Below are 12,896 nucleotides of genomic sequence, written 5' to 3'. Positions count from 1 at the left end.
ACCCTTAATCAACAAACAAGAATAAGTTATCCATCAAACGGTTAAGTAAATTGCATTCACAATTTATGAAATCACAACTGGAACTAATCAATTCATATTGCAAATATAATCATAGTTTCAAAGTCTCCCCTAGCTAAAACAAAATTAGTTCCTCATGTTTGCAACAAAACAAAGAGAATATAAATTAAACATTGAAAACAAAGATTGAATACACCTAGAAACGCTCCAACAATCCAAGTTTGAATGGCCAAACGTCCAAGGCTTCTCCTCTCTTTTTTCTCCTTCTTTGTTGCGGCACAAGGGTGTTTGGGTATGAATTATGGTGATGGATGGATAGTTTGGATGGTGGTAGAGGGTGGATGATGGCTGAATGAATGGAGAGAATGAGGAATAATTCGAATGGATGTGTATGGCTGTCTAGCATCTCCCATAAGTGCGGCAGATTATGTATATATAGAGGGAGAAAGGTTAAGGCAATAAGTAATTAATTTGGGAATGTATTAAGACTCCAAATCCTCCAAGAAAAGGGTAACAAATCAGAATTTTTAGAGGGAACAGGGAAGTAAAATAAGCAGCAAGGAATTGGGAAAAAGGAAAGGGAAAGCTGCGGCAATGATGTTTTAGAGAATGGGAATGTGATTTGCTGCAATAAAAAGGGAAATCTAGAAAAGATAGGTGCGGCATGGATTAGGAAGTAGGACTAAGTTTTCTAGACATATATTTAAGTGTCCTAAATTAATTAGGAACCCTTTTTGGCAGCTGAAACTTAGGTAGGAAAAGATTAGGAAAGTTAAGTCAAAATAAGGAAGTTTGACTCATGTTTACTTCTTTGTAGTTGATTCCTTTTCTTCCAAGTCTTGAATTAATTTCTTCCATCTTCTTAGCAGATTTCTAGACTCCTTTGGACTTCAATTTCGTCCATCCATATTGCTCCAAGCATGTGCAATACATTTAATGCCCAAAACTGCTCCAAAATGCACTTTCTTGCCACTTTAACCATTTGGACCTACAACCATACGAAAATAGCTTAAAATACTAAAATAACTATGAACTAACAACATAAATGTGAGGAATTAAACTAACAAAGTCGCATAAATATGCTCCTATCAAGGATATATGGCTAATCTTAGTATGGGTGGCTACTTTTAAGGGTATGATTCTTACCCACATTACTGTACTTTACTTATGCTCTGACATCACGTGTGAAATGGGTTTGCTCCCACTCGTAACACACTCTAGTATTTAGACACTGTTAGGTTCAAATTTATTCACATTTTATACACTATCACACTTTATGGCTTCGTCACCTTCCAGGTGTCGGCCAACACAGCTCGATTTGGGGTCCTAGTGGACATTTCGGGTCGGGGTGTGTCAAACTGATTGGAAAAAGAAGAAGCATGAGCAGTATGTATTCTAAATTCTTTATTAAATTTGTTACAACAAATCTAACATTATATATACTTTTAATATATAGGTGGCGCATGAAAAAGGCTGTAGAAGTATAAAACCTTCAACAACTCCTCACATCATACGTATTTGGAATTAAGTCCAACAAATTAGGTACAACACCATTTATTACCTATTTATTTTTAATGGCATTCTCTATTGTACAAATTAATTATCACAAATTATAAAATTAAAAAAAAATCTACAAATTAATTATCTCAAATTATAAAATTTAAAAAAAAAAAAATCTATTTATGGGTGCAGGAAAAAGATTAATAGTGACCAAACAACTTTCTAAATACGGTAACTCTTCTCTTATTTTCATACGGAAGTATACTATAAATTCAAATTGCATTCAATTTTCAAATAGAAATAAAATTGCATTTTTATCAGTTTTACAAGTATCACACCCGTTTCAAAGTACAAAGGTTGAAGTACAAGATTAAGGTAACATACCTTACTATTTAATTTTGTAGATATGATTACAATTTGTTACCTCAAACTTGACAAATTATTTATCTTTCAGTATTCGAAAAGTAACTGGAGTAAAAGTATTGCTATGGAAAAATTGTCAAAGTTAAAGGTATTTAGGTTAAATTGCTTACAACCTTTATATTTGGGATTGTGCATTATAGTGCATTATTCCCATCTTAATCAATTAGACTTCTTATTTTATCATCATTGCTTGCAGATTAACCATGAAAATCTGAAGCATCAAGTGCAAGCAAATGGGTGGCAAGCATGGCGGGAAGGACAAGAACGTGCATATGGAAGCATTTTGGCGGAAGCGGAGAGAAAATGAAAACCAAAATGTTAATGTAATATGAAGTTATTGTGGTTTTGGCATTCTTTAATTCCCTCCATTTACCTTACCTAACAGTTTATTTCAAATTTTTGGAGTTAATTTCAATTATACTGCACATTTGAGGTTTTTTTCTTATTACAACAATGTCTGCTTAATTTCAAAATGGTTTCTTAAATTTTTTGGCAATTGGCATTTGTACGTCACTTTAGGGTCGATTAAGTGCACAGTGATTGCTTAATTTCAATTGATTTTTTTTTAGTGTGATTTCTTTTAGCTTCCGTTTTCTCTTGGTTGTTTTTACTAAACATTTGGGTTTTTCAATTGCAGGATCATCCACAAATTTCTACAAGAAACAATTATGGAGAGATGGTTCAAATAAACAATTATATTGACAACTTTATATTGTAAAATACTACTCCTTATCACATGGATTAAGGTGTAAGTTGATGTTGTACTATGTTAGTAAATGTCACATATCTTCTCATTATTTGAAACTTCAATGCATTTCAAGATCCATAGTATCGAAGGGTTAGGACCATGCTTGTGAAGGTAATGTTAGAGAAGACAGATAAAAGACTCTCTGCATGCACAATTCATAAAACAGTTTCTTACGAAACAACAATGTTAAACATCAAGAAACATATAAAGCAAACCCCATCTTTAAGGGGCGCGTAGCGCCCGTGATTAAAATAAGGCCCTCTCGCATGCGCATGAGCGCGTGCAGAGAGACTACTTTTATAATAATGTTCATTAGGCTCTTATTTTAGATTATATAATACTTGAAAGACAAATATTTTTGTTTTTAATGTTTTAGAGTAATAGTTATGTGACAATGTAGTATGGATATACTAATTTAGTATTATGTTTTTTGGTCAAATTATGCTTTTCATTTTTATTATGTATTGATTAAAAATATATTTTCTTCAACGAGTAACGGGTCGGGGTATATTGGCTGATAATATAAATAGGTCGATTTTGAATCGGGTTATATTACTCGTTTACTTTAATGAGTGTTACACGATACGACATGTTAAGATATCGAGTATGACACGAAAATGTCATGAACAAAAAAAATACGACACAAATATTAGATCTAAATAGATTAAAAAAAATTTAGAAAATATAATGGTGGGAGATTGTGGTCCCAATTCAATCGGTCATACAGGTACCAACATTTCTGTCAAATCCAATCATTCAGTAAATATGATAACGATTGAATATTCTATTTATCCAAGATAATAAGTAAACAGTAAATAAATAAATAAATAAATAATTAGGAAAAAGGTAATTGCTTCCCTCCATATCTTATATCCGAACCAAATTCCCTCCTTCTTTCCTTTCCCTCGTTTTCTGCTCTCGCCCTCTCTCCTCCCTCCCGCTTTTTTATTTTTCCCAAACCCACCCACCACAACCACCACCACCACCACCGCCGCCAGATCTCACCATCTCACCCACCACTCGCCCCACCACCTCCTCAACTGTCCCTCCAATTTCAATTCCCTTTCCGTTTTCTTTCAATTCCCTCCCAATTCTCCCGATCCCGCCTTTTCTCTCTCACCCACTCCCGCCCCTCAAAAAAAAACCCTCAAAACCCACAATCGGGTCGGGTCGCTGGATGTCTGGCTCTCGGCCTCCGAACCTGCCGGTGCAACCGCTAGAACCGATCATGCAGCAGCCCCCGAAGCGGCAGCTCCCCTTCTCCTCCATGAAACCGCCGTTTTCAGCTGCTGCAGACTATCACGGCTTCCTTCCCGACCCCCGCCAATGCACTGATCAAGAAACCTACGGCATAACCGTCAAGCCCCCTGTGAGTTGTTGTCTTTTTATATATTTATTTTTTATTTATTTATGCATTTTTGGACTAGTTTGTTGGAGATCGGCTTAATTAGTGAGTGTGATTACTAATTAGGGGTTTTAGTTTGCTGAAATTAATGATTGGAACTAGTTCTAATGCTTTGGATTTGTTCAAATTGTTTGTTTTGACTGGGTTATCATGTTAGTAATTGGGATTTTAGGTGGAATTCTAAATGCTGTTAGTATGATTGCGGTTGGGGAATATCTAAGGCAGATTTTGTTGGAAAATGAAAAGGCGCATTCGGTTTTTTTTATAGTTATGTGTAAATAAAGATTAGGCAAGGGTGGTGATATTATGTTACAATCTACAAATTGCGATCCTATTATGCATTAACCCCTTTACTTTAACTAGTTGACTTGTGTTTCGTGACGAGTGCATCAATTTACTGTAAATCAAAGTTCTTGACATAACACTTATCGAGCATTTCTCAAGGAACCACTAAAGTGCTCCACTGACCCCATAAATCATGGTTGCTCATTTATTCCAAACACTATAAAATGTATTTTTGACACTGCTAAAAGCAATTCAAAAGACCTCCAAATGTATTTTTCATTTTTGCGTTGTATGTTTCCCCTTGATGCATTAAAACCAATGAACAAAAATGATAGCATTGGTAATTGAAGTAATGTCTGCTGCATACATGTATATATCTATACACACCCAAAAGTGAAAAAAGAAAACTTTAAAATCTGAGTGTCTCACTGGCTTTCTTGGATTTGGTATTTGTTAGACCAATCCCTCCAAACTATGATGAATGACGTTGCAAATGGCAGTGGATGACTGAATGAAATACTACATATCAACCTCTAAATTACCGTATGTTACTAATGTCCCCGTCTTTATCTGTCATAGCAACAGTAAGAACCATCAGTATTCAGGACCCTTGATCCTGTGGAATCATAACTGAACGTGTGGTTTTATCTACAATAGAAGATAGGATCGTTTGGGAACACTCACTCTCTCTCTCTCTCTGTTTCTTTTTGGTATCTGTTCCTCTCGGAGGCTTTTAAGTTAATTCTTCATGAAGGGCCCTGTACATATCTTGGGGCATGCTTCTTAAGGATACCGATACAGTTAAATTCTTGTTGTTGCACTGGTTGTTTGTCTCATGATTCTTTTTATTTTTTTTACTTATGATCAACCTCTGTATTTACTGCATTCGAGTGTGAACAGCACGTACAAAAGTTATTCAAAAAATAAAGTTTGCGTGTTTCTTGATATGGGGTGTATATCATAATTAGTAATTATTTATTTTTCATGAAGCCTTCTTGGCCCGACTTACCTTCTGGGAGTTGCCTTTCAATGCGAGTGGTTATACTGCTTAGGATTTTGTGTGTTCTGCATTACTTATGCAGTATAGAAAATTTGGTTCTTACTACAAATTTTCGAATACCGTTGTTTTCTATAGAGGAAATTTGTAAAATGTAATTTATCGAAGATATGATTTAGGAAATAAGAGAATGAATAACAATTGGTTTTCCCTTAACGGCAATGGTGTTTATTTCTCTGCTGTGGTTATGTAGAGAATGCTCTAGAGATTAGACTGGATCTGTAGAACTTTGATTTTATGATTCCTTGAGTTTATAATTTGTGGTGCTGTCCCCTTGAAACTTAAGTTGTTTTAAATGTTTTGTTAGCCTCTAATGTAATTGCATGCTTGGAATAATCATTCTCTTCGTAGAATAGTGGCATTGTTTTCATGTTGTAATTATTTATGTGATATTGTTTGTTCATTGGTGCTAATTTTATGTTTTGGAAAAACTGAATGGTGGCTTAGCAGCTAAAAAGGAAGAGTGACGCAGTAGATTGCGAAGCTGAGTCTACCGATAGGACAACTGCTCCTGGATACACTGAAGTAGCTAACATCCCCCTCCAGACTCCTGTGGCAAACAAGGTTGGAAGGGCAAACAAAGCATCAAGGCTTACAAAGTGCAGCAAATCTGGACCGCAGACTCCAGCTTCCAATGTGGGTGAGTGTTACTAATAATAAATTTTGCCAAGCCACTTATTCCGAGGAAAATTTGAATTGACTTAGAAGAATGGATTAGTTGTTTGGTGAAGAATGAATTACTCGATGCTACAATAATTTACTAGAGTTGCTTAGTCTGTCACTAGCATTTAATCTGTATGATTGACAGGTTCTCCTTCTGGTGCTAATGTTACTCCGGCCGGTCCGTGTCGTTTTGACAGCTCCCTAGGTAACGAACAATTTACTATGTTTTTGTTAACTGATTTTCAGTTAGTTAATTAGGTTCTTCATGAGAAAATTAAGTTATAATTTTCATTAGTCGTTTGGTATTATAAGGAAATTCCCTATTGTCTCCATACAGGTCTCTTAACAAAGAAGTTTATCAATCTGATCAAACATGCGGAAGATGGTATTCTAGATCTCAATAAAGCTGCTGATACTTTGGAGGTGACTACTTGCCTTTCTGTTGTAATGTATCCTGTGTAAATATAGTCTGTTAATGACAAGTGTTCTTTTCCTTTAGGTCCAAAAGAGGCGGATATATGATATAACAAATGTTCTTGAAGGAATAGGTCTCATAGAAAAGAAGCTCAAAAATAGAATTCAGTGGAAGTAAGGGATTCTTAGCCTTGTTTCCTGAAATTAAACAGATTTTTTCTTTCCACTTTTTACTAAGCTGTAAAAATTCAATTATCCACTGTGCATTAGAAGTTACTTAAACTGAGTGATTGGTTGCTTAGGGGACTTGATGTCTCGAGGACAGGAGACGCGGATGAAAATTATCCTAGTTTACAGGTACGGGAAGAAGTGAATTTTTTTATTGGCATGCTCATACTTCAATGACTCAGTCTTGGGTCAACTTTTGACACTTTATCTTTGTTTGCTTAGTAGTACTCATGCTGTTTGTGTTTGTATTTGTGTTCATGTTTTTTTTCTCTTCTTTTTGGACATGTCAATCTCCAACCTCACCATCAAGGTTGATTCCAGATCTAAACAAAAGTATTAGTTTGTTGAAAAGGCTGCATTGACTTTGTAAGGAAGTTAATGGCCATATAAATCTGAATTCAACGGCCCTTTTAATGACTGTTTCGATTTTTTATGCAAATTGCTTTCCTTTTTTACATTCCAGCATGATATCATTACTCAACCTTGACATCAGTCACGTCAATGCAGTCCACACGTTTTTTACGGTTCCAAATTTTAGTGTAATCCATTTGAATATGAAGAATTGGCTGACGAAGCAGAGAATCCTGCTCTTGACTTTTATTGTTGTAGATTTCTGTTGGCATGTTTTTTTGATTCCCAAGTCCAGTGTAATGAATTCAAATATGAATGATTGATATGGCAAAGCAGGATTTGTGTTTGTGACTAGAAACAGTTTTGCTAGGATTTTGTTTAGTTGAGCTTGCTAGATTTCAGCCCACATCTGTCCAGTTCCAATTTGGTGTAATGTATTTTAATTTAATGACTGGCATGAAAGGGCAAGATTTGTTTTCTTGACTGGAAAAAGTTTTCCAAAGCTTTTGGTTGGTGTGCTTGTTAATTACTGTAATGGTGTTGGTGGATAAGATTCGAGTTGTTGGGTCATACATCAAATCTTCCAACTGTTCATTGAAAGTAGTAGCAAAAATAATTTTTGCGTATCTCTGAAGTAAAGATATGGCCTCATTCACAGTATTTTATAATTGGTCTCAGGCACAAGTTGAAGGCCTATCTACCGAGGAGCGCAGATTAGATCAGCAAATAAGGTTACTTAGCTGATGTTGCTTTTTCTTCTATTATTATTAATTTTATTATTTCTATTGCTTTTATTACTTTTAGTGTTATTATTATTCTGTTGTTGTTGGTGAACTCTGGGTTGTACTGAGGCTATTAAATTGTCCAGAGAAATGCAAGAAAGGTTGAGGGACCTGAGCGACGATGAAAGCAATAAGAAGTAAAGTCTTATCCTTTTATGTTCACCAATATTCAGTTACTTTTCATGGAAGGTCAACCGTGGCTAGTTTCAACTGTCCAGTCTAATGCAATCCATGCACACACTTATCTCAATTTGCCTTTTTCCTTTGGTAGATGGCTTTTTGTCACTGAAGAAGATATTAAGGGCTTACCTTCCTTGCAGGTAAAATTTTGTTGTTTGCTATTCTCATCAATGCAACTGACATTGTTCCACATTCTGTATTTTTTAACAAAACGTTCTCATTTGTGCTGTTAAACTGAATCTACAATTTATTTTTTCTGTCAGAATGAAACCTTAATAGCAATTAAAGCTCCACACGGCACCACTCTTGAAGTCCCAGATCCTGATGAGGTAGAGTTCAGGACAAAATGGTACATAAAATTTCTCTACTCGCTTGCATATCATTATTATTCAATCAAACTTTTCTTTCATGTAATAGGCCGTTGACTATCCCCAAAGGAGATACAGGATGCTTTTGAGAAGCACAATGGGTCCTATAGATGTTTACCTTGTCAGGTATTGTTGCTTCATGGTCCATTATCATTACTTTATGAACACCAATGAATGTTTTCTCCTGCTTACAACGTTAAAAATTACAATGAATTTTAGTGATCTCTCTTGCTCTCTCATTGTAGTCAATTTGAGGAGAAGTTTGAGGAGATTAATGGTGTCGAAGTACCTACAAACATCCCTTCAACTTCATGGGCTAACGAAAACCCAGCTGCAACAATGGTTGCAGAGGATAGAGGGAAGGATGTTGAAATGCAGGTACCAGATGATCATAGAATGTCTGCTGATCCTACTGCTGCCCAGGACTTTACTAGTGGGATTATGAAGATTGTTCCCTCAGATGTTGATGTAAGTTTGGCTTCTTAATTGATTTTACCACTGCCTATTTGAAAGATGCAATATGCTACAAAAATTTCTTAAGCTCAATAAAATTTTACAAAATATGGCAACCAGAAATATCATTTACAATCAAGCGGCGCAACATGTTTAGATGACTTTTGCTGTACTGGCAAGAGAATAACTTTGACTTATAGGGTGTCAACTTTTTCGGTTACCTTTACAGAGTGATGCAGATTACTGGCTTTTATCAGATGCTGATATTAGTATCACAGACATATGGAGAACGGAACGTATCCTTATGCTGAAAGATGTTACATTTCTTTTCACTTAGTTTTCTTTGAGTTTATACTTGACTGGTAAAAAAAGTGAATACTGAATTTCTTGACAAAATCAACTACAGCTGGGGTTGTATGGAATGATTTGGGTGCACTTGATCAAGATTATCCGTTGGTTAATGCCAGCTCACCACGTCCCCAAACTCCACCGTCCAGCTTAATTGAAGTACCTTCCACTACCAGCAACCCTACAAAGACTTGAAGCCTGGAAGTGATTCGTTAAATGAATCTAATTGCTGATGCAGACTCGTTTTTTGGGAACCTATGATGACCAACCATCTCCTGTATTTGTTTCACCGTGGAGGTTGGGTTGAAGGTTCTGGAAGCTGCCCAAGTGTTCCAGGAAGATCCATCGAAGGACCAAGGAACAACGTAAAGGTAGGTGGAGGTAGCTGTTTTGTTGTACATTTATGTAATATACAAATCTCTGTGACGTAGCGGCAAATAAGAGGTTAAAATTGTTAGTACATCCTTGTATGTTATTAGAATCGGCAGGCTTTTGTTGGAGTAATCAGAGTGAAGAAGTCAAGAAAGTCTGAATATCGTCGAATAGAGAATATGTTAGTGTAATCGCCTCGTTCTGTTTTCAATCATACTGATGCCGAATTGCTTCATGACAGTTCGGTTTCAACTCAAGGGTATAGTCCCCTACTCTCTGTAAATTTAAGCTTTGAATTACTCAAGTGCAGCTTGTTCATGCGATGTTGATGATCACCAAAATCCAGGCAGTTGTTTTATATGATTATCATCCAAGTCACCAAAACATTCGATTCGAATGAATGAGCATGCCCAGGAGTTTGATTCGTGCCCTTTTCTAAACAAAAACGAAAACTAAAGAACTTGTACAGTTGATTTTACAAACGAGGGATTTAAGGGCGAAAATCTGGTTTATACAGTATGTAAACACAGGAGCTAATCCTCCTTCTCAACTTTCTTTCCGATCCATCGGGCGACAATGGGAGTGAGAGCTACTGTCGGAGGAAACCTAATTGGGGACGCGGCCTTGTGCGCAGCGTATGCCAAAGCAAACGTCCCAACCCTCTCTCCGGTCTCACTGCCGGAAATTCCCACCTAAAAAAAAACACGCAGAGAATGAAGGGACGTTCTTGGACATATATTACGTGACATATAAAACGAGTCAAGTTTGCGTTGAGTTGATACGATGATCGGTTGTACCTTTTGCAGCAAAGCCTGGACATCGACGCCGGCGCTGATGAGTGCATAACATAAGGAAAACGAGATTAAAGAGAGAATAATGGATGTGGCTAAGTATGCCCCTCCATATTTTGCTAGCAGCTTCTTGGCTTCATCTCCCTTTGACTTCTCTTCTCCTTCCTTTCCTTCCTCTCTTGAGCTGAATATCTGCATTTTCCCATGACATTATGGTTCAATCCAAAACTTCACCACTACTCAAACTAGCTTAAGATTGAATTGACGAAATATTATTTTACTTATTTTTCAACCTAATATATATAAAGCCGAACTAGCCATTAAGCTTAACCTCATCCCCTAACTATGGGCAAAGCCACTGAGGGACCAAAGTGGTTCCGGGCCCATTACGACCACTGTGTAATAAATTTTTAGCGGCATCAAGCCTGCAATTATAGAACCGTGAGATATGAGAAGAAGATGAACTATCCTCGTGAAGAAGTTGAGCCGAACGACGTCGTATCTTACATTTTTCTACTATTTTTGTTTGTTTTGTCTTTGTGGTTTAGTAAAACTCAGGGATAGGTTTTAAAATCAACTTTATTGTTATTTCTAAAGCAACTTAATCAACCATTATTCCCCCTTTTTTCTTTTATTTTTATTTTTATTTTTATTTTTATTTTTTCTGTCAAAGGATTCAAACCAGATTTCTTTGTATTTTCTTCTTATGATTCCAATTTTTTTAGGTTACCCTGCTCTCGACCTTGCACTTAGTTGTATTATACGCTTCTTTTAATTCTCTCCATTAAATTTAACGAGTGTTTCAGTTTTGTGATGATTATTTCAATTGCTCATGTTATGCGTTTGAAATTGTTTCTCAATGCATATGAAAGGGCCTCTCTCACGAAAAATTCTGGCTCTGCCACTGCCGTAACCCTTGTGTAGCCCCACCCCCCCTAAGAAAACACATGGGTCAGGTGGGTGAGCAGAAACAGACTCTATAAACTCATCATTCGAAACTTACTTTCCTTAAATTCGATTACATAACAATAGACAAGGAAACTTGAAGTCTATCAATAAGTATGACAGAAAATAAATTGGTAGGAGATGAATACCTTCCACAGACCGGCTTCGAGGCCGTACTTTTTAGTAACTTCGTCGGCTGAATCTGCAGATGGGGCTTTTGTTTCCTCGGTTTTCTCCTTGAGGGCTCTGACTCCGAAACGTTTCGAGTAAGATATGGACTTGGATGCTTGAACCGATGATGGACAGCAGCAAAATCTTGAACTTCCACTGTTGTTGAAGAAAGAAGCCGAGGGAAGACAAGGGGAGGCCAGAGCTGATGCCATTTTTCTGCCAACTAAAATTTAAAGTATTTTCTATCTAGTCAAACATCGTTCAGTGTTTAGTTATGTTTTGAGGAGGAAAAGAGATGGCTCAGAAATTTCTGAACAGGATGCAGGAAGCTTAATACATGAGGCTATAAGGCAGTACAAGTCGCTCTTTTTTTATCCCTTCACGATTTTGTCAATGCAGGCATTGGGGGATTGTGCAGTGGGCTTTAAACTTGTAGGCTTGCTTGAGAACCAAAACAAAAGACAGAGGGATAATGGATCTCATGGTGATGAGCCCATATGATCTTGGTCCATCTATCTGGGTGAAAAATTGAGATAAAATGGCAATGTCCCTGTGCTATGGAATTTATGGCCCTCTTTAGGCATATACAAAATTGGTCGTATGTGTTATGAATATTATTTAATATGCGATTGTGTAGGTTCTACATTGAAATCCAGCCCAGTTTTGGGCCTGGACTATGCCTGTGCCTCTGCTATCCTACACAGCCTATGTGGGGCTTTGGTCCATTTTGGACCATCAACGATTTGAGCGCCTGATTTCTTTTAGGCAATTGGGCTTATTCTTCGCCCCGTCTCTTCCTTGTTGGCCCGCAATCCAGCAACAAAAATTATCAATTTATAATTATTATAGTAGACCATGAAGGCTAGATCTGAAGGCCTGGATGCATTTATCTGTTGCATTTGTTGTACATGATCTTCATATGAAGGATATGCATGATGCACTGTAGATCGAGTACCTTGCTATAGAGGATCCACGAGCTTTATGGATCGCTTTGGCAAATCATGTTGATCACCAAAGAGATATATTCTTGACTTAAGTAAGACATGACTAGTAACATTACGTTTCCAAGACTTTAAGTTTGTGAATGAATACAATTATAAAGTTTGTCGAATCAAGTCACTACTGAAGCTCTGTAATGAGGACTTGACCGAACATGATCTCTTGGAGCATACCTATTACCTTCCATGCCACTAATATTGTCATGCATTAATAATATAGGGCAAATCAATTTACCAAATTTTCATATTTGATTTCTATCTTACTTTTTATTGAAAAACAGAGCCAGTTGTGATGCAAAATCACCATGCTAGACCTAATGACTCGACTGCTGTGCTTGAGTCGCCATTCCAGGCGTGTAGGCATGACAAAAGTCAAAAGATCAAGGTCGATAAAGT

The 12,896-nt window shown here is 36.7% G+C and overlaps 2 protein-coding genes across 5 annotated transcripts; one reads left to right on the top strand and one right to left on the bottom strand.

Annotated features, from left to right (window-relative positions):
* Positions 1-3,734: 3,734 nt before the first annotated feature.
* On the top strand, positions 3,735-9,918 carry LOC103963689 (transcription factor E2FB-like). Of its 4 annotated transcripts, none has more exons than XM_048571286.1 (14): positions 3,736-4,058; positions 5,884-6,076; positions 6,245-6,304; positions 6,437-6,522; positions 6,599-6,687; positions 6,816-6,870; positions 7,771-7,823; positions 7,961-8,011; positions 8,146-8,194; positions 8,318-8,383; positions 8,472-8,548; positions 8,668-8,890; positions 9,105-9,171; positions 9,248-9,431. In XM_048571286.1, exons 1-14 carry the CDS (start codon positions 3,867-3,869, stop codon positions 9,298-9,300), a joined length of 1,314 nt encoding a protein of 437 aa, XP_048427243.1. In that variant the 5' UTR covers positions 3,736-3,866; the 3' UTR covers positions 9,301-9,431. The 4 variants fall into 4 exon arrangements, with proteins under 4 accessions (XP_048427244.1, XP_048427243.1, XP_009374797.2 ...); XM_009376522.2 differs by having other exon boundaries at positions 3,737-4,058; positions 5,887-6,076; positions 9,282-9,918; XM_048571285.1 differs by having other exon boundaries at positions 3,737-4,058; positions 9,282-9,918.
* A 6-nt stretch (positions 9,919-9,924) lies between these two features.
* LOC103963675 lies at positions 9,925-11,851 on the bottom strand. The gene is made up of 3 exons (XM_009376508.3): positions 11,481-11,851; positions 10,393-10,578; positions 9,925-10,287 (listed from the first exon to the last, which is right to left on the bottom strand). Exons 1-3 carry the CDS (start codon positions 11,712-11,714, stop codon positions 10,129-10,131), a joined length of 579 nt encoding a protein of 192 aa, XP_009374783.2. The 5' UTR covers positions 11,715-11,851; the 3' UTR covers positions 9,925-10,128.
* Positions 11,852-12,896: the final 1,045 nt, after the last annotated feature.

This window comes from the organism of the source record quoted next, unplaced genomic scaffold (assembly GCF_019419815.1).
Source record: "Pyrus x bretschneideri cultivar Hongxiangsu unplaced genomic scaffold, Pyrus_bretschneideri_v1 Contig58, whole genome shotgun sequence".
NCBI lineage: Eukaryota > Viridiplantae > Streptophyta > Magnoliopsida > Rosales > Rosaceae > Pyrus > Pyrus x bretschneideri.
This window is presented reverse-complemented; position numbering and strand designations above follow the sequence as displayed.